The sequence below is a fragment of the Lichenostomus cassidix genome, chromosome 8, assembly GCF_008360975.1.
Source record: "Lichenostomus cassidix isolate B80296 chromosome 8, HeHo_3.0, whole genome shotgun sequence".
NCBI classification, from domain to species: Eukaryota; Metazoa; Chordata; class Aves; order Passeriformes; family Meliphagidae; genus Lichenostomus; species Lichenostomus cassidix.
The window spans coordinates 29211873-29239868 of NC_139489.1; the positions used below are offsets into that span (position 1 = coordinate 29211873).

General features: G+C 45.2%; 1 protein-coding gene across 1 annotated transcript in view; it reads right to left on the reverse strand.

The window, feature by feature from the left end:
* The window catches only part of HMCN1 (hemicentin 1), a 167435-nt gene that overhangs the window by 24708 nt on the left and 114731 nt on the right, over positions 1-27996 (reverse strand). The window contains exons 50-81 of the mRNA XM_085068685.1: positions 27684-27857; positions 26642-26755; positions 25052-25197; positions 23339-23489; positions 22329-22532; positions 20702-20815; positions 19686-19876; positions 19186-19282; positions 16043-16204; positions 15738-15851; positions 15361-15563; positions 15058-15139; positions 14815-14946; positions 14444-14593; positions 13253-13412; positions 12557-12681; positions 10985-11168; positions 10712-10809; positions 9882-10160; positions 9055-9245; positions 8311-8392; positions 7724-7860; positions 4644-4785; positions 3506-3650; positions 2827-2954; positions 2305-2461; positions 2008-2129; positions 1659-1823; positions 1380-1487; positions 1101-1238; positions 829-963; positions 327-596 (exon numbers count right to left, since the gene is read on the reverse strand). Coding sequence (XP_084924811.1) covers positions 327-596; positions 829-963; positions 1101-1238; positions 1380-1487; positions 1659-1823; positions 2008-2129; positions 2305-2461; positions 2827-2954; positions 3506-3650; positions 4644-4785; positions 7724-7860; positions 8311-8392; positions 9055-9245; positions 9882-10160; positions 10712-10809; positions 10985-11168; positions 12557-12681; positions 13253-13412; positions 14444-14593; positions 14815-14946; positions 15058-15139; positions 15361-15563; positions 15738-15851; positions 16043-16204; positions 19186-19282; positions 19686-19876; positions 20702-20815; positions 22329-22532; positions 23339-23489; positions 25052-25197; positions 26642-26755; positions 27684-27857 — 4800 coding nt within the window. The remainder of the gene's footprint in view (positions 1-326; positions 597-828; positions 964-1100; positions 1239-1379; positions 1488-1658; positions 1824-2007; positions 2130-2304; positions 2462-2826; positions 2955-3505; positions 3651-4643; positions 4786-7723; positions 7861-8310; positions 8393-9054; positions 9246-9881; positions 10161-10711; positions 10810-10984; positions 11169-12556; positions 12682-13252; positions 13413-14443; positions 14594-14814; positions 14947-15057; positions 15140-15360; positions 15564-15737; positions 15852-16042; positions 16205-19185; positions 19283-19685; positions 19877-20701; positions 20816-22328; positions 22533-23338; positions 23490-25051; positions 25198-26641; positions 26756-27683; positions 27858-27996) is intronic.

Here is a 27996-nt window from a genome sequence, read left to right on the forward strand (position 1 = left end):
ACTACAACCCAGTAATGGTCCCTTATATTAAGCAGTACATGAACTCCTCACTGTACATCCCTAGCTCCTCACTCTCTGTGGGGTCACAGGGTGTCATCGTCTCCCTACAGTCCCACTCATGGAACCACAGGATGGTTTGGGCTGGAAGGGACCTCGAAGTCCATCCCATTCCCACTCCCTGCCATGGGCAGGGACACTTTCCCCTGTCCCAGGGTGCTCCAAGCCCTGTCCAACCTGGCCTTGGGCATTTCCAGGGATGAAGAGTCCTCAGCCTGTCTGGAGCAGCTGTTGCACTGTCCCACACCCTCCCAGGAGGAATTCCTTACTGTGCACAGCAAGCTCTGTGCTGGACATGCTGGATCCCGCGGGATTTGCCGCCATGCAGGTGTATTGGCCGCTGTCCCCGGGCTGCACAAACACGATCTGCAGAGCTCCCGTGCTCAGGATCCTCCTCCTCATGGACTCCATTATCTGCTGCCCATCCTTGTGCCAGCTGATCTCTGGCCCAGGGTAGCCCTCAGCCTCACACTGCAGAGTGACAGACTGGTCAACAGCAACAACGTATTCCTTCACATGCGACTTGATAACAGGAGGGACTGAAAGGAACAAAGACAATTATTAAGAGAATTAGAGGCTGTAAGAAACACAGAATGCTTTAGTTCTTAGTGAAAATAATCCTAAAAGCACATCCTGAAGCAGACATAGAACTAAAGAGAATAAACCTCCTGGGCTCTGTTTATCATCATATCAAAAAGGAAAGCACTAGGTCCCTCTCCATTGCTCAGAATTGTGTTTGGATGAAGAGGAGGCATTTAAAAGGGGATTTACCTTGAACTTTCAGTTTGATCTTCCCCAGAGCAGTGCCAGCTGGATTTTGAGCAACACACGTGTAAGTGCCAGCATCTTCCACAGCTGCTCTGGCAATCTGCAAACTGCCACTTGGCTGGACCACGTAACTGTTCCCTAAAACAAATATAATCAAAGTGTGACACTTCAATTGTTTGGTTGTAAATGAACGGAGAGGAGGAGCCCAAGCTCCAGGAAAGAAAATGTGTGTGTGCATCATGGGAGCAGGTGGGGTGCCAGGCTTTGGAAAATACCTGTGGTGATGATGTTGATGCCCTCCTTCTGCCATGTGATCACGGGCTGAGGAGTGCCTGTGGCCTCACAGGGCAGCACAATGCCATTGTTCACGATGACATCCAATGCCCCCGGCTGGGCCTGGATAACAGGAGGCTCTGTGGAATGGAAGAAAAAGGGAAAAGCACAATGTTCAAGGCTAGGAAAATACAGAAGAGCACTCAAATGGTACAACCTGACCAGGCTGAAGTAGCAACGTTGGCTGCCAGAACAGCCTTGCTCATTAGCCTCCAGCTTACCCTGCACGTGCAGAGTGACGTGCCTGTGGGCAGAGCCTGCGGCGTTCCGGGCCACGCAGGTGTACTTGCCCCCATGGGCCAGCTGGGCAGAGGGGATCTCCACAGCTCCTGAGGCAGAGAGAGCACCACAACATGTAGAGCATCCTCCAGGCACAACTGCTCCCTTACAGCATCCCTCATTTCATTCCAAGCCATCAGAGATGGGATCTTTGGGTGATTGTTTGCATTTCGGTAACTCATGGGTGTGCCTGATTGCACTGATTTCCTGCAGCACATTACCTGAAGAGAGAATTCTGTAGCCATCTCCTCTGGGAAGCAACTTGACACCATTTTTGGTCCAATGAACTGTGGGGACAGGAACCCCGGAGGCAGTGCAGGAAACCACAGCCGGAGAGAGCTTTGTTACCAGGAGCTCTGTGGCTTCATCTGCTATGGATGGGGGCACTGAAAATGAACAGCAGGACAAAGGTTACTTCCTCACGTTCATTTGTTATAAATGCTTGGAAATACCAGAGACTTATGAATATCAGTATCAAAGAGAAATGAAATACAAAATCTCATCTCAACATTGGAACACCCCAAGGAAGTTCTGGGTGTCACACACATGTAATAGCAATATCCCCTCTACCTTGAACAGTGAGCTCAACTGCCCTTTGATCTTCTCCTGCATCATTTGACACAGAGCACTCATAGACAGCAGTGTCATCCACAGTGGGAGAAATGATTACTAAGGAACCTGAAGACAGAAGTCTGAACAAAGAAAAAAGAAAGTAAAAGCCATTGAAATACTTCTTTTCTTCTCAGGTGATCAGCCCACTGAATTTGCTGGCTAGACAAGGTAGCTTTTAAGCACAGCTAGATTTTTAAAGTGCCAAAATCATCCCTGAAAACTTGAAACCCACAGTGAAAAGAAAACACCTCTCACCTGTATGTATTCTGGTTCTGGTCAATACTAAGCAGATGTCCATTCTTTTTCCAGCTAATTGCTGGTCTGGGAATTCCAGTGGCTTCACAAGGCAAAGTGGTTTGCACATTTACAGTAACTGTGATATTCGTCTGCCCAGGAGCAACAGTCGGAGGAACTAAGGACAAACAAACCCAATTATTTAGAATAAATGTTTGTGTCTATATACATATATATGTATGCCCACACATCTCTCTCGCACCTAAATTTATTGTGATGAACTGTCTGAACACATTAACTTAATTTTTATAAAGAGTAACTCGACAGCAGTAAACCTACTAAACATGTAGCATGGGGTGTGTCAAGTCTTCCTATTTCAGGACAAGGAATAAATTGTTCCTTCTCAAGAACATTTGGGTTGTATTCCTAAGGCTGTACATTTCTCCCCCTTTGTTTTAGTCAGAACATCTAAGAAGGGGCTCAGCTGAAACTGTCTCTGGCAGAAGGAAGCTGCTGCCAGTGGATTCCGACGCAGTGCTTTACCAAGGACATGCAGGTCGATGCGCTGGCGCTCGCTGCCTGCGGCATTGGTGGCCATGCACACAAATCTGCCTGTGTCAGACACCTGTGCTGAGGGAATCAGCAGGGAGCCATCCTCCAGCATGGAATACCTGCAAGAGAGCAAATGGGAGTGCCACCATCAGGCTACAGGGCCATGGGCTGCCCTGGCAGCAAGAGGAAAACCCTTAAAAAACCCTAATTAATGCCTGTACTTTTCTTTGCAATATAACAGAATTCTTTAGAATTTGCTCATTTCTAGAAAAAGCCAAACTTACTTCCCTTTAAAAGAGTCTGAAGACAGAAACAACTCACTATAATAAAAGTTGGTACTAGAACATATATAAAAAGTTCCATGTATTAGAAAATACAGAATAGCTTTTGGTCTGCATGAAATTGCTTGGCTTTATCCCAAAACTCTGTGTGCATATAAAGACCTTTCACATTTACTCTTCCAAATCTCGAATGTCAGAATTATTATTATTGTTACTGATTCTATATTTGGGTACCAAAGGAGTTTTTTTGTCCTTCTTAACAACCAAAGAGTGAAACCTTTGGTACTGCTACTTTTCTGTAGAACAACTTCACATCTCATTAAGCTTTCTGTAATAAATACATTCTCAAATAACCATGAAGAATATTTACGCTGACTTCTGGACAATACCTGGAATTGTTTCCAGTAAAAACAGCCCCATCCTTCCTCCAGGTCATCCTGGGGGTTGGGACTCCTTCTGCAGCACACTCCAGTAGGGCAGAGGTGTTGATGTGCACCACATAGGTCTGGGAGCTGCTCCGGATTGTGGGAGCCACTGTAAGGGAAAACTGCTTATAAAAACTGATGATACTAAGGGAGTAACTCTGCATTGCATTGACTGAAACTGAACACAGGAAAAGAGGTGCAGCAGCAGGTTTGGGGGCACTGCAAAGACAGGAACAAGTTTCTTACCGTTCTGGGTGACAGTAATTGCCAAGGTGCAGCAGGAAAAGGAGAAAGAAAGTTTGGCTGAAATGCACTGCAAAGGTCAGCTCTGGAAGGTACTGCAAAAGGAATCACTAAGCTAAAACAGTGAGAGTTCAGCACATGGAATTCAGCAAGCTAAGGCTGTGGGGATATCCTTGCTTTCTGATTACACACTAAGAAATAAAAAGGACTGTAGCTGGACCAGGTACGGCCAGTCATTGGGGGCACAGTGTAAGGCAGGGCCCATGTGACTGGGCTGGGAACAGAACAGAAAAAGGGGGAAAGTTTGAGTGTGACAGTAGAATAATTTCTCATCAGACTAGAGGCGAGAAAATAAACAGGTTTAAAATGGAGCTCGAGGCTATGGTAGCACAGGACAAGCATTGAGCATAAGGCTCCTCAAGCCTTGTCCTCTCCAGGTGCAGAGAAGCTGCCACAGCTCTCAAGTAACCTGCCAAGGTGGTGGCCAAGCCAGCTGTGAAACCTTGTCCTCAAGGTGCCAGTCAAATGCTTCCAAGAATTGCTCTGAGTTTTCCCGAGAGCATTTCTGAGTCCCGGCCCTGGGTGTTCCCTGTGGATGTATCCTGACTCCATGTCAGGATGATGGCTGGATGCAGTCTCTGCTTGCATCACACACAGATGCAGAGTGAGCCACATGGAGTCCCCAGCAGGTCCCTTAGTCTGGGGACAGCTGTGGGCTCGGCAGTGGGACAGGAGGCCATGATCCCACCGTTTGGGCACGGCCTGCAAAGAGGCCACAAATGCTCGGAGTCTGGTGCCTGAACTCCTGCAGAAGCACCTTGCAAAGCCCAGGCTGCCCCAGGCTGCTCCCTGCCTTTACCATGCACTGCCAGCAGGAACTCCCTGGTGGTCTCCCCTGCCACGTTGCTGGCCACGCAGGTATATCTGGCGCTGTCTCGCAGCTCGGCATTGTTGATCTGCAGGTACCTCCCGCCGGACAGGATCCGCAGCCGGGGGCCTCCCTGCGGGCACACAGACATGGCAGGGGTCAGAGCTCACTGCTGGCCCCTGCTGAGCACAGAGCATCCTTCCCTGCACAGCAAGAACGGCCAGGACACAAGGGCACTGATTAACCCGGCACTGAACTCACTGCTGGCTTTAAATCCCTGAAAAGAAGAGGGCAAACGAAGTTTTAAAAACTTATCATTACTTACTGGTTCTCCATTGAAACCCTTATTGGGGCTCATGCCTGAAGGAGACAGCTGTTACAGAGCTGTTACAGAGCCAAAGGGTTTTGGAGTTTTTATGGAAAGGGGAAGCTGATAGCAGATGATTAATTTCATTTTTCTTTTTTATTTATGCACACTACAGGCAGAAGGAATAGAAGTTTCTCTACACTCTTCTTCCAGCAGCACCGTCTGACTCAGGTGGCAGCCAGCACAGGCTTAGCCAGCTGAGTTTACCAGCAAGGAGTTCCCCAGCCAGCAGCTGTGGGCACAGGCTGTCCCTCTTCCCAGCCCCTCAGGGACCCCATAGCCCTGCCAGGAGCAGTTCAGGCAAAGCTTTGTGACCACACCTAGCGTGGGTCATGTCTGCATCAACCACTGAGAGCAACATCAGCTATGAGCACTCAGAGACCTGAATGGATAAAAAACAGCAGGAAAAAGCGCACAAACTCAGCTTTTCCGGTATGTGCTACCCATCCTCTGGATGGAACTAAAAGCTGACATTCCCATCTACTGTTCTGGTTAGAGGGTCAGGAAGGGCACCCCAGAGAGAGGGAACTCCTGTGGTTCTGCACTACCACCCTGGTACCATTCCCTCCCACCCACCACCAGCTCCAAGGCTGCAGTGCAGGGCTAGAACTCTCAGGTGACACAATTCTCCACCAGGGTGGGTTACTGACAGATTCTGGGCAATCACAGGCATGTCCTGTTGAGAACACAGCCTGTGTGATGGTGGAACCTAGAGACGACAGAAGACAGGGGACGAAGCTATAACTTAATCCTTAAGCTCTACTTAAAGTAAGCCAGAAAAGCCATGTTGGAAAAAAGTACAAATTCAGCAAGTTCTTTTAGTGTTTGAATAAAGCCAGATTAGCCAGGAGGCTCCTACTTCTTTTCCTAACATTCAATGTGCATTTCCAAATCCCTGAAAGTGCCACGACTTCAAAGCTGCTGGAGACCAGATCTTTCCAGAGTTCTGCTGCCAGAGAAGGTGGTGCTGCACAATGCCATTGCTGCCGGCACACAGAAATGGACTAGGACAGCCTCCAAATCTGCCCAGTGGAAGACAAAGAAAGCAGGAGGAGTGACACCCCCCACAAGGCTGCTTCACAAAACCAGTGACATTTAAATTGAAATAACACTGCAAGCTGAGAACTTGCGTTTCTCCTGCCCTCTCTTGTTACTGTGACACCTCCACTTTTCCAGGCAAGGAGGATGACTTGCCAATGAGCTCTCCACACCCAAGGTCTCCCATTTCCAGCTGCTCAGGATTAGTCAGCTGTTACATTTCTTTGGGGTTGAGAAAGCAACTATGGACTGGGGAGGACACTGATTTCTCCTGATCTAGAGCACGTATTTATATAAACTCATGGGTGTGGCCCTGGCACAGGGTGCCCAGAGAAGCTGTGGCTGCCCCTGGATCCCTGCAAGTGTCCAAGGCCAGGTTGGACACTGGGGCTTGGAGCAGCCTGGGACAGTGGAAGCTGTCCCTGCCCATGGCAGGGGGTGGCACTAGATGGGCTTTTAGGTCCCAAGAAGCTTCAGCCCTCACATTCTGATATGAATTCATGAGGCAGGATGAGAACTAACAGTGCAGAAATAATTCTCAAGTTACCAGCTGAGCACCTCTGGCTGTGACATTGTTCCTCTACTTTTGTTTCCTGGGGAATATTTTTAACGGTAGCTGCTTTTCATGGTTTATGTTCACTAAGTACTGCTTCTAAAACACAATGAAGACTAAGCATGCATATATTTTATTTCTGAGCCTTGTTCTTCCTTGCTTCCATTAAAAAAAACTACCAATTAAAGAATTAACTGGTCAGAAGCAGTATGTTTCTGTTAAATTTGTTTCTAGCTAGGTTCCTGGTCTATATTAAGATCATAGTCCCTAGCAGCACTTTGTGAGACATGTTCATCCACCATATCCTTACTTCTTCCAGTAATATTTAATTCTTCTAAATCTACCACAGAGAAAGAGTCTGAGAAATGGCATGTCAGAGGAAAGCAAACAAGCAGGAATTTGGGTGAAGATCTAGTGATGGACCACAGCAAAGGGAGACAATTTGTTTCTTCTTTATTAATGAATAAAGATCAATTGAGGGAAAAATGTCAATTAAGTTCAATTAATAACTGAACTTGCATGTTTAGTTGAAAAGCACCTGTTTTGTAAGTGATCTCAAGGATGGGAAGGAAAAGATTCCTTCTGTATAAACCACCCTCATCTTGCTAATTGTCTCTCAACCAGCAAAGACTCTCTGCCTTGCTGCAGCACTATGGAATTCTGAGTGGGAAAGATGCACTTGGTACAAAACTTGGTAATTAGCAACCCATTTTCCTTTAAAGAACTTCACTTCCTTTCTAAATGCTACTAGAGTAGGAGGATGCATAATATAGCCAACGGAAATATAGAGTGCAGTCTTGTCTCAGCTACCTTTCCTGGGAAGCCATTCAGGAGTTTACCGAAGGCTTCTAGCATTGCTCAAAGGATCCAGGAGGAGCAAGGGATCCCCCTAAAGGAAAAAAGAACAAGTAACAGCGGGAGGGCCACTTCACATGGCTGCTGGCTCTGGGGGCTCATTTGGGGCTGCCTGCAGTGGCACTGGGGCTACCCAGCTGCTCTGAGCTCAGGGCATGGAACTCGGGCTGAGGGGCGAGTGGAGCAAGAGACCTTGAGCACTGCTGTGACAAGCGCAGGGAGCAAAGGCAGCACACAGCATGGAACAGAGCTCTGTACCTCCAGTAGCTGCCCATTCTTCAGCCACGAGATGGTTGGAGGGGGCACAGCATCCGACCTGCACTCTAGAGTGACCTGTCTGTTCTGCAGCACTGCCAGCTCCTGCGGCCCCTCGGCACCAGCGATGTTGGGGGGCACTGCGACACAGACAGAGAGCAAAATCAATGCCACGGATCAACCAGCAGGAAAATTACTGATGGAAAATTTGCAATTTATTAAGATAAATGCAAAGCTGTGGTAGCATTAATTGGGTCTTCCTCTTGATACCTGTGTTAAATGTATCAGTATATTTCACAACTCTTCAATGAGCACAAAAAAATCGATCCAACCAAATACCGACATCTGTGAACTTCCTGGATATTCAAAAAAAATACTTGGAATTGTAACAGAAATCAGGTGGAGCTTCCCTTCTAAGTGTGTATCACATTCAGAATGATTCCTTATTCACAAACATTAATTACAACCATATGGTGTAATACCACAGAATATTGCATCTTTAGGAACATGTTTGTTAAATGAGATGCTGACATGTACCTCAGCAGTTTACACTTTGAAGGAGTATCCTTTTTTTCCTAAATTAAACTTACCATGCACTCGTACTAAATATTCCTTATCATCATCTCCTGCTGGGCTAGATGCCAAACATGTGTACCTTCCTGTGTCCTCCACCTGGAAACACAGGGACAACTTCAGCAGAAACCTCAGATTATGGGAAAAATTCAGCAAAACAAAGAAATACAAACACAGCTACAACATACAATAGGCAGGACTTGAACACAAGCATGGGAGATACAGAATGCCTGGAAAATAAGTAATGAAGTTATTAAATAATTCTTTATTTTACCACAATAGAGTTATTCAGAGATGGCTCAGCAGTTGCAGGGCTCCATAAAACCCCTCTGGGTAATGTGTCTCCAGCACTAAAGATAGAACTAGCTATAGGCATCCATCTAAGCAAGGCTCAGGGTTTGGGTACTGAGGAAATCCTTTTGTGCACACACAGTCCTTAACACTTTTACAGTTTCTCCTTCCTATACACTCCTCATTGTACAGCCCAGAAGTGTCTGTTTTACGAACAAAACCAGCAGCAATCAATCCGAAGCCCTATCCCACTTCTGTCAGAGGAACTTCACCTGTGCATCCACAGCTGGATCCAGCCTTAGTTTATTGATGCAGGTTTTTAAAGGTGATTTGCCCTCAGACCCTTCTCTAACCACAAATGCAGGTGGGTGATTTCATAGGGGTTTTTGGGACACCTCTGAGGATGGTCCTAAGGCAGGAACCCTTTTAGGGGTTGCAGAACTGAGCCCATTTTGAAACAAACACTCCACCTGAGCACTGGTTATTCGGAGGGCTTCTCTTAGCACATGAATATTATCAGTCTGCAGCAGTGGGCGCCCATCCTTCATCCAGGAGATTTTGGGCACTGGGATGCCAGAAGAGATGCAGAGAAGCTCAAGTGGGTTGTTAACAATGACAGAGAGCTCTTCTGGTTCATCTGAACCATTGATGTGAGGTGGCTCTGTGGAAGGAAAAGCATTCCAGTTCTTTATGGACCCTGTAAAACTGACTGAAAAAGCCTATAAAACATGATCTTGGGGGTAGAGTCTGTAGAATTAGTCTACATTAAATTATTTCTGAGTATATCATGAATTCACTGAGTAACTCAGGTAATTTCCATGACTCTGCCTTTTAATTTGCACATTTTTTGATTGGAATTATTAGTTAGAAAATGTTTTCAAAAACACCAATGAAACATAATTTCAGCAAATATATTATCAGCCCTTTAACTGTTGTGCTTTCAGCTGTGAATTTCCTGTCAAGCTGAATTTCTGCTAAGCAAAGGTACTGATTTAAAGCATATAGTTATATTAATTATAGCACATTTCAGGACTTGGGAAATGTATACTATATTGCACATTCACACATCTTTAGGTATATTTCCTTATTTCTCTCATTTAGCATTCATTGAAAAGGCCAGGCTGGATGGGGCTTAGAGCAGCCTGGGATAGTAGAAAGTCATGGCAGGGGGTGGCACTGGATGGGCTTTAAGGTCCCTCCCAACCCAAACCCCTCTGGGATTCCGTGAGCCTTGAAAATACTCCTTGACCCTGGAGGTTTTCAGTGTCATTGCTCATGCTGGCAGGTGAGCACTCACCCAGCACCTTGAGGACAAAGTGCTTGCTGCTGTCCCCAGCGGCGTTGGAGGCCACGCAGGTGTACCTGCCGGTGTCCCCAGGCTCTGCTCGCAGCACCTGCAGCACCATCCCGTGGCTGCTGTGGCTCAGGTGACCCCCGAGGCTCAGGGCGAGGCCATCCTTGAGCCAGGACACGGTGGGAACAGGGGAGCCATCGCTGACACAGCCCAGGGCAGCTGCACCACCCCGCAGCACCAACACCTCCTCTGTGCTCCCCGCGTTGTCCAGGCTGGGTGGCACTGTGGGGACAGAGCTCAGTCACATACAGGGCCACACGGACAGGGGGACAGAGATCAGTCACACAGGGCCACAGGGACATGGGGACACAAATCAGTCACACACAGCACAGGGACAACGGGACAGAGCTCAGTCACACACAGCACAGGGACATTTCCAGCACAGAACAGCTGGACCAGCTGCCCTTTTGCACTTCCCCACTCACATTCCTGTACTAAAGTTCAATTACAAATTAAATATTATTCCTTCTTAAAAACCTGTGACACATTATGGGGGTTGGAACTAAATATGCTTTAAGGTCCCTTCCAACCCATGCCATTCTGTGATTTTATGATTATGGGTGACAATTGAAGTAAGGACTTTTCCTGGGTTAAAACACTTTCCATTTAAAAAACTCCCACCACTCTGAAAAGTTAAAATTCCCCTAATGATTACCGCTAAGATATACTTGTGACTGTCTGCAACAAGGTGTTGGTGAGAAAGAAAACAGAAGAGTAGGTTTAAAAAATTAAGAAATAAGGTTCTTTACATAAAGCATTGCAGAGAAGCTCACCCAGAACTTGCAGGTTGTAGCGCTTGTTGTGCACTCCAGCCCTGTTAGATGCTACACAAGTGTACACTCCAGTATCAGATGTCTGCACTCGGGCAAGCCTGAGGAAAAAAGCAATTTAAGCAAGCTGTAAATGGAATACATGGAACACATTACCTTTATTATGGCGTGGTTTGGATCACAATTTTTACTCTTGCTTCCAAAAATACTGCAGAATTATGCTGATACAGCAAAAGAGAGCAGAAAGTCAGCTAATTAAAAGAAACGAAAACTGACCTGAGGATCTGCCCTGCTGAGAGCAGCCTGATCTGGGAGGAGACAGACAGAGGAAGGCCATTCTTCAGCCAGTGGAGCTGTGGTGAGGGAGTCCCAGTCGCCGCACATTCAATATTTAGGGAGGTGTCCAAAAGGGCAGTGAGCTCCTCTGCTTCATCTTTACTATTGGCTATCATTGGAGGAACTGCATTTTGTAAATGATGGAAAGGAATGCATTAAAACAGGCTCTCGAAACCATTCCACCTTGCAGGAAATCCTGCCCCTGATGCCCAACTGACAATTCAGTAAGAGGATCCCATTTTTTGTAGAGTAAATACTCAGAAAATAACATTGAGCACTGAAAATCACCCATTTAAGTATTTCAAATCAGAGGCACTGTACAATGACAGTAGGATTATCTTTGATTTGCCAGCCTACGGCAAACAAGACAGACCTCAGTGCTGGAAGCTCCTGGGGTGAGAAGGACAATGCAGGAAGGGACAGTCTGAACCCAGGGGCCAGAAGGGACCACTTAAACTCATGGCCTTCACTAAATCTTAAAAACAGTGAAATCACAGAGGAGGAAAGTTAGTTTATTCATGTCTGGTTGCATCTGCTGACTTCATTCTTAAACAGAGAAAGTTCAAAATGCCCAGGTAAGTATTCTGGCTTGTTATGCCAACTGCTGCTTGGGGGCTCTTTGGGGTTCCAGGTTAGTTTGAAAGCCAGGGCTTTGGGGTTTCTCCATGTGAAATATCCCAGCCAGGTGCAGCTCCAGGCCCTGGCTCAGGATCCCATCACTCTCCATGACTGTGGCATCAGTAAGACCTTTAAGTTGGTTATTGCTTGAACTTCAGCCAACACAAACTAAGCAAACTCACCCTGTTGTGCAGAGCCATTCTCTCCCAAAAAGATGCACTGTGGTCATTCAGAACTGTTATTTATTCTATCAGAGGTCATCTCTTGTTGTTCTGCTCATGCCTGTGTTCCCACTGATTCTGTGTGAGTGGAGCAGATGGCTGCCCTGCTGTGGAACCCTGCCTGGGCAGAACCTTCCCCTCTCCCCTCCAGACACTGTACTTTAAAACATTTTTCACAAATTAAAATACCCACTCTCTCTGCTGCTAAAGAATTAAACTCACTATCTGCTGGATGTCAAACTGTGCAATTTCCTCCATCACTCCCTCATTTTTAAACTCTTGGGACATTTAACTATCATACCATTCTGCTCTTAGCTGATGTGCTTTGATTGGAATTGGGGAAGATAATACAACAAAACAGCAGTGTCACAGGAAATCAACCCCAATATATCTTTCCTCATAAGAAATAAAAAATCACTGCAAGCAGAACCCCTCTATTATGAAATCCACCAAAGGAATTAATTCCTGTTTATCCCAAAACATATTTACCAACAATTTCAAGCCTTCTGTCATTGACAGAGCATCTGTGTAATATCTGCAGCACAGGCAATTGGAAACATGTGCACGCAGGATTCCACTGCAGACAGGCATTCCTCTATGGGCTCTCCCTTGGGAGTACTCCCAAGGATGGGATTATGTAGCAGACTTGGGTTTCACATCTGGCAGAACTCACCATAAACATTGAGGTTGAAAATCCTGTCCTCCTCTCCTGCAGGGTTGGTAGCCACACAAGTGTATTTCCCTGTGTCCAAGGTGAGAGCTCTGGAGATGTTTAATGTGCTGCCATCTGGAGTCACTCTACAAGAGGCATCACAAAGCACAGCGAGTTTGCTTAGTGTTCTTCTGACCTGGCAAATAAATAGCCTGGCCTGGACATTTCAATAACTACCTCTCTCCTGCTGGGAGCTTGGTGAGAGAACCATTGTGTTTTGCAAAATATTATTGTTAGAGATAGGCTAGGAAGTTTTTCCTAGAGATGTCCGGTTTAACTTTGTTTTAGGATTCCACTCTAGCCAGGCTTTTGAAGTACACATAATGAAAAGCATCAAGTAAAGTGTTTCCATGCCTCAGATCTTTCCCCTGCAAAGGAACTTAATGACCTTAATAAACTTTCATGAAGCTGATGAACTTCAATGGCATTTATTAACTGAGAAAAAAATAAATATCATATACTTATTTCTTTTAGGAAAATTAGATTTAAAACCATCAAAGTAATAACAAACTGTACTCGATTTATAGAAGCTAAGGAGGGAGACGATATTCTTAACCTGGCTAAGCTCCAGTTCAGGCTCTCCTCACAACCCCTCCTGTGGGCCCTCTGAGCTTTAAAATCATAAAAGAAAATGCAGTGCTTGCTTATTTTTCTTGCCTTATTCTTTGTAAATCATCACTGGCAACTGTTTTTCCATCCTTCAGCCACTGCACATCCGGGGTGGGCACTCCACTGGTGTTACAGAGCAGCTGGACACTCTCCCCCAGGAGGACACTGACCTCGCTTGGCATCTCAGAGCCAGCAATACTGGGAGGAACTGGAAATGCACCATAGAGGGAAGAGATTCAGCAACAAGAAATGTAACCTGAGCTAGGAACAGCCACACTGCAGTAGCTCATGAGCACCAGCACTCAGTGCAGCACCTGAGGCAGGCTCTCAGCAGCTGTGGCTGTCCCTGGATCCCTGCAAGTGTCCAAGGCCAGGTTGGACACTGGGGCTTGGAGCAGCCTGGGATAGTGGAAGGTGTCCCTGCCCATGGCAGGGGGTGGCACTGGATGGGCTTTAAGGTCCCTTCCAGCCCAAACCATTCTGGGATTGTGACCAACATCATCGTAGCCACACTAATTCCATCCTAATCAAAGCCATTTCTATCCAAGGAACAACAATGATAGTCCTGCTATTCATCAAGTCAAGACTGTCAGTCCCACTAGTAAGTTCTGAGCATTTCAAGCAATTTCAGACACATTTGCTCAACCAACCAGCTGGACATTCCATTCCCAGACCTGGGGAAAAGCTGGCAGGCAGAAGTAGCCCAGTGCAATTAGTTGGGATGAATCATTAGGAACAGAGGAAAACACAACAGTTGCAGACCAAGGGTGATGCACAGCGAGGCAGGAGACAATTCCATAACAAACAAGGCTTTGTCATTTGAGGTGGGGGTGAGGGGAAGTATTCCTGAGGCAATTCTGGCAGTGTGTCTTTGCTAACTCCTCCCATGGCACAACAGGTACCACTGCTTCTGAATCCATCTCCATGTGCTGCTCCACAGCCAAGCGAGGCAGCCCCAGAGCTCAGCAGGAGGAAGGATGTGACCAGCAGCAGACACACACAGCCTGCACCACTCTGTTCAAGGTCCACCGCAAGGGCTTAGGGATATTCTTTTCCATGCAAATTTTGGACCAAAAGTACTGAATTCTCCAACCATTTCCCCCTCTGTTTACAGAAATAACAGTGCAAATTCTCCACTTTTCTACGTGGGTGTGTGATCTCAGTGTCTCCAGCACAGACAGTGTCAATTCACCCAATTTTCAACCAGTTCTGTTCCCTGCACCCTCCCCCATTCCTTACCTTGGATAGAAAGCACATAGGTTTTCTGGGCTTTCCCCTCTGGATTGGAGGCAATACATGTGTAGGTGCCACTGTCCAGGAGCTGAGAGCGAGCGATCTGAAGCTTGCTTCCACCAGATAAAATATGAACTTCAAGAGAATCCAAGTTTTCTGAAATAGATAAACAAGTCATCATTCCAAACCAGGCCACAGGGAGCAAACTCCTCTTTTGGGAGAAATTGTTCCATCAAAGTTTCAAAACAAAGATTCCAATCAGTTCTCAGAAGAGTCTGTCTAGAGACAGATGAAGAAGTAACACAAACCAGGCAGCACAAAGCAGAGTGGTGCCTCAAAGGCAAAAAAGAGAAGTGAAAAGCACGAGAGAATGTCACCTATTGGTTTTCCATTCTTAAGCCACACTAATGTTGGTGGAGGAATTCCAGTAGCATCACACACAAAGGTGACAGGATTACTGACGGATTCCCTGACCAGCTCCTGCTCAGGGCCTTCTATACTTGGAGGCACTGTGAATTGAACAGAAACAATAAGAAAGCTATAAACCGATTTTGAATTGCCTAATCTGCAAAGTCTATGTTATTAAAAAGACTGCTGTAGATAATGCAGAGGGTGCTCACCGTATACATTCAGATGGAAATTTTTATCATCTCGTCCTGCAATATTTATGGCTTTGCACGCGTACTGGCCAGTGTCAGAAACCTAAAATAAAAACAAGTTTTAAAATAAATCATTATGGAATCTTATTTTAATGCTACAGTTTAGAGATATTAGCAGCCTGTGCTTCTGCAACTGAAGCTCCTTCTCACAGGATGAGAAGCCTCCAGCAAACACATCTCCCATGTACAGCGAGTAAAACACACCAATAAAGACTGAAATAATCGCTTGGCAGTGGCAGCTGCAGCTCTCCCAGCCTGGCTCACCTCTGCAGCCTGGATCCTCAGACTCTGCCCGTCTGCCAGGACCTCCAGGGCGGCAGAGTCGGGAAGGACTCGGCCATTCTTGTACCAGGTGATGACAGGGGCTGGGATGGCGTTGGACTCGCAGTGCAGTGTCACTGGGGTGCCAACTCGCACGTTCAGCACTGTCACCGAGGTTCCCCCCTGGGCCTTGATGCTTGGGGGCACTGGACAAGGAGCTCAGAGTTAGCTCTGCGTTTGTTTTGTTGAAACAACCCAATAAAGCAGATAAACATCCCTACCCTTTCCCAACCAATATGTATTACTTCATTAAATAATAAATAATAATTTTCAAAAAATAAGAAAAAATAATAATTTTCAGAAAATAGTAAAACACAAACCAAGGACAGTTAGGAAGCTCTTCTTCTGCCTTTCCCCAGCTTGGTTCCTGGCAGTGCAAGTGTATTCTCCACCATCTGACAGCTTGGCTCGGGGAATCTGCAGTGTCCGAGCACCTGGAGTGAGGAGAGAAGACTGGAGATTTGCTCTGTGGGGATTGTGTCAATCCCAAAGGCTGGCTCAGAACGGCAGGTCCAACAGGCTGAGCACAGGCACTATGCCCCATACAGAATGGCCATGGGCCCTGTCAAGGCAAACCAGACAGAAGCTGAGCCCGAAGGCTGCAGGAATAGCTGAGATTCCTCACCAGGCACAATAAAAGTGTTGGCATTGGAACTGACAGGTTTCCCGTTCTTGAGCCAGCTGAGATCAGGAGGTGGAAAGCCCGTGACCTCACAAGTCAGAGAGATTAAATTATTCACCACCACGGTCAGATTCTCTGGGTTAGTCCCAACAACACTTGGAGGAACTGTGGAGAGAAATATATATTAATAGCATCTATCACTGCATCAGCAAAGGATTTCCCACAAGATCCTGATTTACTAAAACAAAGCTGAATTGCTGCTTTTTGCCAAAGGGCCAGGTTGCAAAAGTCTTTCACATCCTATGAAGGGATCCACGGCTTTTTGATGTGTCTGGAAATCTGACTGAAATCAATCTAATGGTCATGCCTGTTCCTGTACTTCACAACAATGTCAATTATTTCATTTGCAGTCCTTCTGTGCTGGAGATCTGGGAGGATTAATGAACCTACAGAAGGTCCTGACGATGCACTGTGAATTTTGTAATGCTGCTCACTGGACGTTTGCTCTGTGAGGCAGGACAGACCAAATTCCCATTGTCAGAATATGCAGGATGACTATCACTTCTTCCTGATTTCTTGCTGCTCCTGTCTCTCTGGAATAGTCCATTTTCTGCCTACAGAGACCCCAAACTGATTCCTCCTGACAACGTTCAGAGTTTTTCTGTCAACCAGGCAAACCTGCTGCTTAGCAGTGAGCTAAGCACTGGAAAATCCTGGCATGCAGCATTGCTCCACGGGGTGCATTCTCTAAGCTTACAAGTCCCAGGATTTTTAAATCAAGAATAGTTTGACATGTGACCTTTCCATGAGAACGATTTAGAATGAAAGAACTGTAAATCTCTTCCTTTTAATAACCCCCAAGCTTTAGTTGCCATGTTTTTGCAGTGGGGATATATAAAACACTTAAGAGGAAAGCAAAAGCATGTTCTTGGCTCTGCTGGGTGAAAAAACATTCCAAACAATACATGGAATCCTCCTCTTCAAAGACAGAAACGTGGAAGTATTTTGGCCCATCTCCCCCTGAAATGCTCCAGCTGTTTGCTGTCGCTTGAGTGACACAAACCAGTCATTAAAGCAACTTTATGGCCCCTCTGGGCACTGCACAAACAAGACGAGTCCATGTAAAGAGAAGAATTTGGTCCATGTTTTTCAGCTTGGAATAACTGAAGGATATTTCCCTGATAAAGAGCATAAAATGGTTCACTAGAGCAAGTGGAGAATTCTGATCTGATGACATTTGATAGTTAGTTATATTTATTTACTTTTACAGTTCCTTTCCCACAGATGGGATTATTGGCAGTGGGTAATTTAATGTACAGGGCCAAATCTCGGCTGTCTTTAATGAAATTTGCTTAAATTGTCTAAGGGGTTGATTTCAATTTATGGAGCAAAAAACACCCACAAATGCATCACAGGTAATCTGCATATGTAAATACCTTTACATGTACATAAAGACAAGTCATGGGCTCAAATACAGCACTCAGTATGAGAATTACCTATTATTTTCCTATTATTTTAAATCTGGGTGCTTATTTTCTATGTTTTAAAAGGTGTTATATTAGTCTTATTACTCACCTTGGAGACCAGAACTGAATTTTTCAACTTAATAAAGAGCATAATCTTTAATATTTTACTTGAATTTATGAAAGCAGTTCTATTAGAAACACATAAAAATGCTGGGAAATAGCCTTTTTTTTGACACTGACGAAACACAGATCCTGCTGCTTACTGATAATGCATTTTCTTTAGTGATTCACCTTGTGTGGTCTTTTCCTGAACAGCTACACTCTAATTTTTCAAACTAAATTGCATTAAGAAAAATAGACCTAAGTTGAGTTAGAATTGAAGCTTCACGTAAGTATTTCTTTTAAGAGAATAGTATTAAGCCATAGTCACTAAAACCAAATATTTTTAAGACAAGAAGTTTAAATTAAAACACAAATGTCAGGAAAAGTGAAATATTTTGATTTAAAAGCAAAACTCATACATCAGGAAATCTGGACAGACTCCATTGAAGGAAAATAACTTTTCAGAGTATGACTCCAGGGCAAGTTCTTCCCATGACAACACTACTTTCGGCTAAATGCATTACTGAATAGCAAAAAGTGCTATAAATTTATGCCATGTAGTAGGTAAATTTGCTGCGTGTGGGAAGGAGGAAAAAATGTAATTATTCTGTGTGCAATAAGCTGACTCTTCACATTCCTGGGATGCTGGTACTGTCCTCAAAAGGGAGAGAGAGGACAACCCTTGGTTTCTGCCTGGACAAACCACAAAAGCCTCTCCAGCTGACAGGGATGGGACAGAGGACATGGATCCCATGGGAAAGGTTGGGATAAAAGGTCCCCAAATCACACGGGGAAAGCAGATAAGGACAGAGCTGCCAGTGCTCTTGGCAGGTTGAAACACGGAATGGTGCAGAGGAATTACTGTGAGTGATGCTTCTTCGCTCTTCAGGATGGAAAGCTGAAAGTGGGGGGATGGAGAGGGCAGAAATAGAAGGGGAAAGTTTGGGTTTACTCTGTAATGTTAATTACAGATGTCCTGATTTTCTGAAGTCATCAGGAGAGGGAAGGGAAGGTGGTGGAGACACTTTATTGAAAATTTCTCGATTTCTTGATTGTATTTGGTATAGACTTCTGATGCTTAAGGCCAACATTTATTTTAACATTATTGTAACTCCACAAGAAAGCCAAAAATAGAGAACAGAAAGCAATCTCTAAGGGCACATTTCTAAAAACCAAGCTTTTACAAGCTGTGTATCTTTATTTAATGCTATCATTAATTTCTTTGAAAAATGCATTTTCTGAATGTCTCTGAACAGGCTATAATCCAACCTGCTTATAATTCATGATTCCAGGGCTTAGCAACCCCACCAGGGTGAACACACACAGCCACCACACCAGGCTCCCTCAATAACAATTTGCACCTTTCTGGAACACATATCAGGAGCTAAAACCACATATCAAGAGCCATATGTTGTCAACGTACTTTAAACTGATATTTGAGCTCTGGTCTGTCAGAATCACACCCAAAAAGACTCACATGAATGAAGCTGAGGGGGTCTGAGCACTCTGCTAAAAATAACACATCCAAGCTAAACCAGCATTTGACAGTAGACAGAAGTTATGGGTGATGATACTTACCATGAACATTGAGGTTAAAATACTTCTTGGCACTTCCAGCTATGTTTTCTGCAATGCAGATGTACCTGCCAGTATCTATTATTTGGGAATTCAAAATCTAAGGGGAAAAAAAGACAAAATGTGGTTGTGGAGCTAATACATAAGGAACTCACTGCCAAAGAAGCAAGTGGAGAGGATTAAGCCCAGCTCTCCGTTTTAACAGTTTTATCCAATTTCATTCATTGATGGGAAGTTCTTCAGAATACACTATTTTCACTATTCTCTCCATGAAAATCAGTATTATTTTAAACTGAGTGATTTCACTGATGTGGTTCACACCATGATCCCACAAATGGTTGGATCTGAGGGAACCACATGGGAGTAAGAAGCAGAAGGTGAGGGACAGGACCAAGGGACAAAAACTCCTTATGTTTGCAGCACCTTGTAGAAGAAAGAAGGGATTTCCTACTCAGCAAAACCAGTTTTGTGTTGCCAAAAACCAGATTTTCAGCATGAGCTACCTGTAACCTCCTCCCACTGGACAAAAACATGTGTTTGTCATCCTCTGCCAGGAGCTGGCCATCCTTCTGCCAGGTGATCCTGGGGGAAGGGCTCCCGCTGGGAATGCAGTCCATGGCTGCCTCCTTGCCCACCAGCACAGTCACCTCCTCAGGCAGGTCCCCGTCGTCAGCCCCGCTGATGGATGGGGGAACTGCAGGGAGCAGAGACGAGGAGAGAATGTCACTGTCACTCAGCACCTCTCAGGTGGTTGTGAGATTAGATTGGGTTTGCAAGAGGAAGGAGTGAAATCTCCAGTGAATCCAAGATAAAGGCATGCTATGAGTAGTTCAGCTGGAATAACTTAGCATAACTCCAAGGAAAGCAGCAGAACTACACTTATTCACAGCACACACAGAGAAGGAGAGGTGAAAACCCATTTCCCAGTTATTCCATCGTGTTCTTTGCCATCAAAACAAAAGATGATTTCCAAGGCAGGACCCCTTTGTAACAATAAATCAGTATTTCAGTGGTATAACACAGCAATAGAGGTAAAGAAATAAGTGTTTCCCAAGGCTAAAATGTTAAGTACATCAACAGACAGATCATCAAAATGTTTGTGCAGGCATTCATTAATCTAAGTCCTCAATCTCCTTCAGCCTTTGGGAGTTCTGCATGTATTGTGGAAAATAATGGCCAAAATAAGGGGAGAGAGAAAAGTCTTGGTCAGGATTTTCAGTGGGTAGGTGGGAAGGGAACAACAGATGAAAAACCTGGATTTTTCCCTATGCTTTCCTTCCTGGTAGTGAGAGATGTAACTCAACTGAGTTCCTACAACAGTAACCTAAACACATTGAACTAGGAACACCAACACTCCGTTCACACAGCTCTGCACAGCTGTACAGCTCCAGCACCCCGAACACATGAACGCCATCGTTTACAAATGAACATTAGAACCACTAATGACTCCTGAAGCGTAATGGTGGGTTACTTTGCACAGAAGCCTTTTTTTGGCAGCAGAAGGAGAACGGAAGCTCACAGAGCACTCGGACGTCGTAGTGGATGGAGTCCTGCCCCGCCTCGTTGACTGCCACACACTCGTATCTGCCGGCGTCCCCTGCGCGCGCCCGCGCGATCTGCAGCACCCGGCCTCCTGCAAACAAACAGCCAGCCAGTATCAAGGACTCTCATCATCTCCACACCACATCCCACCAGAGACCTGAGCAAGCACTTTATGAATGGTCAGCATTTGGGCTCAATTAGAAGTAACTACAGGGTTTTATTTCCTAGCTACTTTTTCGACCAGCGGGTATTTGGAGTGCAGCCACGTTCATACTGAAATGTTAGAAAAAACAATTAATTCCACATAAAGGAAAAACATGCTGCAGCAATATGCAGCCAGGCATGATTCTTCCATCAAAACCAGAAATATTTCTCAATAAGATGGCACAGAACTATATAGGGAAAAGGAAATATAAGCACAGAATATTCCATTTCGAACTGAAAAGATTCACTTCTGAGCCTCAGACGTACTTTTCACTCTATTCTTCATTAAAGCACAATCATATAAATAGCTTCAGGAGGAGAAGAAATCTTAAGAATACACTTTGGGAGTGCTTGTCACTGCTCTCCCAGCAGATTAACAAAATGGATGCCCTTCTTTAACTACTCCATCCCAAACCATCTCTGCATAGCAACACTCAGGACTATAGGCAGATCTTTCCCTTCCCGGCATGAGTTTAAGTAGGAGATCATGGCCATTTTTCTGCTGGAAATGTGTTTCCCATGCCTCACTCCTTGGTTAAGAAGCTTTTCTATTCCAATTATTGTTTTGTCAAAGCAAATTTAATAAGGAAATAAATCAGGAACACATCAGAGAGAAGGTATCATTGTTGTATTTCATTTTGTAACACGTAGAAGTGTCCAAGGCCAGGCTTGGAGCAACCTGGGATAGTGGAAGGTATCCCTGCCCATGGCAGGAGGTGCAACAAGATGGGCATTAAGATTCTTCAAACCAAACCATTCTGTGATTCCATAATTCTCTGTGAGAGATCCATGGTGACATTCACACCATTTTAGGGACTACTTCTTAAATTAAAGACAACAGTCTAAGGCCAAGGACTGAAGAGAAACATTTCCAGCCAACAAAGTCTGAGAAGAACATTGAAGAAGTGTTCTGAAGGGGAGAAGTATATTATCACTACACAAAATACCAGCACTGAGGCCATTTCTTAATCACAATTATAAAATTGTTTGGTTTGGAAGGGACTTAGAGATAACCCAGTGACACCCCCTGCCATGGGCAGGGACGCCTTCCACCATCCCAGGCTGCTCCAAGCCCCAGTGTCCAGCCTGGCCTTGGACACTTGCAGGGATCCAGGGGCAGCCACAGCTTCTCTGGGCACCCTGTGCCAGGGCCTCCCCACCCTCACAGCCAAGAACTGCTTCCCAATATTCAATCTAAACGCACTCTCTTCTAATTTAAGCCCATTCCCCCTTGTCCTGTCACTCCATCCCCTGTAATTCATCTCTCTGCACATTTCCTGTCAGCCCTTCAGGCAGTGCAAGGCCACAAAGAGGTCACCCCAGAGCTTCTCTTCTCCAGGCTGAACAATCCCAACTCTCCCAGCCTTTCCTCACAGGACAGGGGCCACCCGAGCACCCACCTGGCAGGACGAGCACTCTGCCACTGGAGCTCAGGGGATGTCCATCCTTGAACCATGTGAGCACAGGGGGAGGAACAGCGTTGGTCTCACAGTACAGTGACAGGGGGCTGTTGACAATCACATCTTTACTCTCTCCACCTCTTCCTGCATCCACTGTGTTCCCAGCTTCCCATTCCCTGTAAGGCTTTTGGAAACTAGGAGGGACTACCGCAAAGAAGAGGAAAAATATTAGCATTTTGCAGCAGGAATAGCTGATTTTAAAGTCAAGAAGTGAAGGGGAACTGCAATGTTCAATACCAGCAATAAAAATTAAGTGTATTAAATCAACCTCTCCCCCCCTCCATTAGGTTACCCAGGAAAATTCTATTTCTTCTAGAATGAACAGTTGAGCAATTTACTGAGTATTTTCTGAAGAGCAATAAAAAACAGCGTAAGATGACCTGCTAACAAACACAGAGGGTATTCATCAACAAAAATACTTAAACAATGAGGTATCTGGTTTCACTCAAGTTCTCATTTTGTCTAAATTTTCAGAAATTACTCATGATTGTTTTCTTGTATTTATACACAGTAGGCTAACAGGATGCTTATATCTGGGGCCTCTAAATACTAGTCGAAACAGAGAAATAAAATATGACTTAAATTAAAATAAGTTAAACTTTTTCACGGCATTCAGAGGAAGATCAGAATTGCTATGTCATTACACTGACTTCAGATACACAACATATAAAAGAATAACGTGTTAATAATAATACTGCATATGTTAGTATTATTACTAACATATGAAGCATTATTATTAACACATTATTAATGTGTTAATAATAATAATAATGCAGTAGAATTATACTGCATGTCAGAGTGATGTGCAAAATATCCCCTAAATCAAAGACACACAAAACACAAAAGCCTTGGGTTTGACCATACCGGAGTAAAGGACATAAAATCATTAATTCCAACATGCCAGAATACAAGAAAAGCAAGCTACCAGGGGAGTTTTATTACCCTTTTACCTTGTATATTCACATCAAACTCCAGCTCATCCTCCCCAGCAATGTTGGAGGCCAGACAGGTGTAGCGCCCCGTGTCTGACACCTGAGCCTCCTTGATGTGCAGGGTGTGGCCACTGCCCTGGATCAGGACATGGGTATCTGCCTGCAGGGGCTGCAATGGCAATTCAAATGAAAATTAGCGCTCAGCAGAGGATACACTAGAAATAGCCAGATTTGTGGGAGTAATATGAGTAAAGTTGATTAAGCTCCAAGTTCCTGGAGACAATTTTCTTTTCACGGTTGTCAAAAACTCTGCATCTTCATCCTTCTGATCGTGGTGGCTGGTCTCCTCAAGGATGGGATTTTCCACCACTCCTAGTCCCAGGATGCTGCTGAGAGGAACAATGCCATCCCCATCTGGCAAGGAGTCTCGTGACATTGGATCCAATCAGGCTGATCCAATCTCAGGACTCACTGGCAAGCTTCCAATCCATGGAAAACTACCATTTTTCTACGAGGTGAGCAAACGGATCTAACTCACCCTACAGATCTGCTGCCCAGCAAGGACATGGTGTGAACCTGGAATGGGCAGAGCAGCAGCACAGAGAGACACAGCATTAGACGTTCCTGAATCTGGGTCCCACAGAGGCTGCAGTGACGCAGCCTGTGTGTCAGTAGTGGATCCAGAACACACCGCTACATCAGCAGCCTGCTCCAGTGGAAGGTGTCCCTGCCCATGGGAGGACTGGGGCTGGATGGGCTTTGATGTCCCTTCCAACCCAAACCATGCCATGAGCCCATGATTCCATGATTAGGGCATCAGCACTGAACTCCCAGCCTTCAGGGGACAATTTATTCAGCCCATGGATGGGAGTGAGAGCCTTTCACCCAGGGCAGTCTAAGGAGCAGCAGCTGCTGTGCTAGTGGCAGCCAGCTGTGCCCAGCCACTGCCTCTGGGGACCTCTCAACTCCCCAGATTGAGTTTTTCTTTGGCAATGCAACCAGGACTCCCAAGGGATCCCAAAACTGCAAGGCACGCCTGGAACAGCCTGGTGTTTCCCCAGGTTCTTCCCACATTAAATCCAAGAAGAGCTGTTCCATGATGAGTGTCCTACCAAGAACAGCTAAAGCAAGAGATGATACTCTCCTTTCTGACAGAAGAGTAGCACAGTTCCTTCTCCACTCATTCCTTGTGCTGTATTTCCCTGTGCCCCTGTGGCCCAGCCCTTCCCAAACCTCCAGACAGATCCGCAGAGCGCTGTGGGCGGCAGGAATCGCGCCTCACCCCCTGGAGCAGCCAGATGCTCTTGTGGCTTTGTGAGCTCTGCCAGGACTGAGGGGGAGGCTCTGCAACTTCTGCAAGGGCAGCACTCGAGGGAACCATCTGCAACAAGGCCTCTGGGGGCTTTACACAACAGCCACGGGCCCTGTGGTCACACCGTGGGATGCTCCTGCCAGGAAGGGCACTCCCTCTCACGGCACAGGCCGCTGCCAGCCTGGAAACTCCAGCCCCAGTGTCCCAGGCGCTGCCAGGCACCCATAGAAACCCCAGATGTCGATTCATAGAGCTCTGGCCACCAGCAAACACCCCAAGCTGCTGGGGAGTGATGCTGCCAGCAGCAGGGGATGAGGTGACTGCTGCTGCCCTGCATGGATGCTACTTCCAGGGACAGGGAACACACAGCTGTCCCTGTCCAACATCCCCTCAGAGGAAGAACTGAGTTTGTGACTGGCCTGTCCATCCTTGTACCAGCTGATGGCAGCAGCAGGAATGGCGTAGGCTTCACACTCCAGGGTCAAGCTGTGGCTCACTTTGATCTTCACTTCCTTGGGTGACAGCCCCATCCCTAAGATATCCCCTTTGGAAATGGTGGGTGGAACTGCACACAGACAAAAGCAGAGAGGGGAGAGACTGTCATGACTTACTGTCTGCTGCAGCATTCCAAAATTAACTGGAAAAGGGGAGATCCTAGTTGTTAACCTCAGGGAAAGCAAGTGCTTTCCCCCAATAAACTGCCTCTTGCCACAGACAAATTATTATTTATAAGTATATATATATATATACACGTATGTATAAATATATTTATGTACATATATATGTATTTTCAACCATTTTAGTACCATTATTATGTACAAAAATATATAGATCTGTGTTCAACACTTTTAATGTGCAAACCTGACTACAGCCCTACCTAACTACAGCACTTCATCATGATGTGCCTGGTTTCAATTCTATGAAGTTCAGGGTATTGTAGTAATTAAAAAGCATTTTAATGGAAACTAATATTCCCAGAAACATATGTTTGATCCCAAGTCCACACTCAGAGTAGTTGGTGAGAACTCAGCATTTCCACCCCACTGAAATCCCCGTGTTGCAAAATCCTGTTTCTTTCAGAATCAGAAGGAAAACAGAATGTTTCAAAATTTTTCAGCTACCCCCCAGCTTGGTCTTATAATATTTTTGAAATTATTAAAATGCTTTCAGAGCATTTTCCACTCTTCTTTTTTCCACTGGGAATTTTTAAATTCTCCCTAATACTCACAGTATCCTAATAACTGAGAGTTGCAATGACATTTGGGGGTGGAGGATATTACATTCCTACTTAGCCATGCATCAGTAATGACCTCTTTTATCATCTTCTCATTACTCCAAATCCAGTGGGCTCTTATTAGGGACTTAGTGTAATTAAAATAACAGTATAGTTACTGCAAGGAAGCAAACCAACTCTAATTCATACTGGGAAATTTTAAAAAAGGTAAAAATCATGCTTGATTGAGCCCATAATTAAGAGTTTGAGCATTAAAATCAAATACTTAGGTACAGATGCTCAAGGAAGACTTGAATAGGAAAACCTTTCCGCATATGGAATTTTATGGAAGGATACAGAAATAGTATCCCCCTGTTTTACCTTCCTCAAGAAAGTGTACCACTAGATGTCAGAGGCCCCCTTCTGTTTTTCTAAAATGGTTTCTGTGCTCAGGAGATTCTCTGCTCACATCTCCCATTGTGCTGCGCTCATCTGACTTGAAAATCAGCACCAAATAAAAGCATTTCACAGGGAACTGGTGTTCAGTGTTTCTTAAATGTCCTCCCCGGGATGGTATGAAGACTTCTAGCCCAACTGCAGCATTGCAAAGGCTGCTACAATCAACTTTTCTGGGGTCTTTCCTCAGCAATGCCAGGAGCTAATGCAGACATTTGCTCAGCAAAGCCATTACCAGGAAACCTTGTATTCACCAGGAGAGACAACACTGCATGCACTGGGGAACATGGAAGAATGCAAAATAAAAGGAAATTTTAAAAGACTGAGAGCATTGCCATACTGTAGACTTTCACTTGGTAGTGCCTCAGAGTCTCCCCAGCCTCGTTGGTGGCAATGCAGGTATATCTTCCAGCACTGTCCTGCTGGGCATTCAGGATCTGCAGGGTTCGCCCACCTGCCAAAGACACCAGCTTGAAACAACATCCACACCAGACTCTTCCCAGTTATTTAAATTGAGTTATTTAAATATTTTATACCCTTTGGTATAAAATCTGCCCCTAGAGAAGGAAAACCTGGCTGCATACTACCACATGTAATAAATGAGTGCATGATTCATGGCAGTGCTGTGGATCACAGCTCCTGTTGCTTATGGATTCTCAGGAAATTTGTTAAAAAATTTATGCAAGAAATTTCTACTGGGAGTTTCTTGAAGATAGCCAGGACTCATTATTTCTCTGAATACTTGCAGTTAACAAGGTAAGGTACGTGTACATCTCCAGCACTTCAAGTGTTCCCTCTGACACTGTTCCCATTTTCCACCTCCATAGGTGCTAGGGAAGAGTTATTCCACTAACTAAAAATGGCAAACTACTAATGACCTAGAAAAATGCCACCTCATTCTCTTTACTAATTTACATTTCATCTTATTTCCACACTTAATTGCAAGTTACTTATATTCATTATTATCTCATATGAATTTTCCCATCACTTTGCTTCATTGTACAAAAGGATAAATACCTAAGTACAAATAAAATACAAATAAATAATCAGTTAATTGTGAAGCACTTAAAAATACAGGAATGGGAAGTGCTAGAGAAGTACAGAGAATTCCGGAATAGCTTGAGTTGGAAGGGACCTTAAAGCTCATCCCATGATGGGGATCCCATTTCGGGATACCTTGCACTATCCCAGGTTGCTCCAAGTCCTGTCCAATCTGGCCCTGGACACTCCCAGGGATAAGGCAGCCCCAACTTCTCTGGGCACCCTGTGCCAGTGCTTTACACTTAATAGAAATACATCCTTTGATTTTTCTAAGAAATCTGTAACAGAAAAACAAGCAATAAAAGAATGGGGTGTTATTTCTCAGTAAGAACAGCGTTTACCTGGCAGAATGCGAATGTTTCTGCTGGACTCTAAGGGATTCCCATCTTTCAGCCAGGTGATGGTGGCTGGGGGGTAGGAATAAGCCTCACAGACTAGTGAGGTGGGGCTGTTGAGAATAACCGTGACATCCTCTGCATTCCCTTGGCTGTCTGATCCCACGATGCTTGGAGCCACTGGGAACAAAAAAATCAGTGACCACAGGGAGGAAAGCTGCTCTCCAGAGAACCTATTTTCTGGTCCCTGTTCAGTCAGGAATCTGGCTGCAGCCCCAGCTAGCTGGAAGGCATTCCTACAAGGAGCAGCAAAACTCAG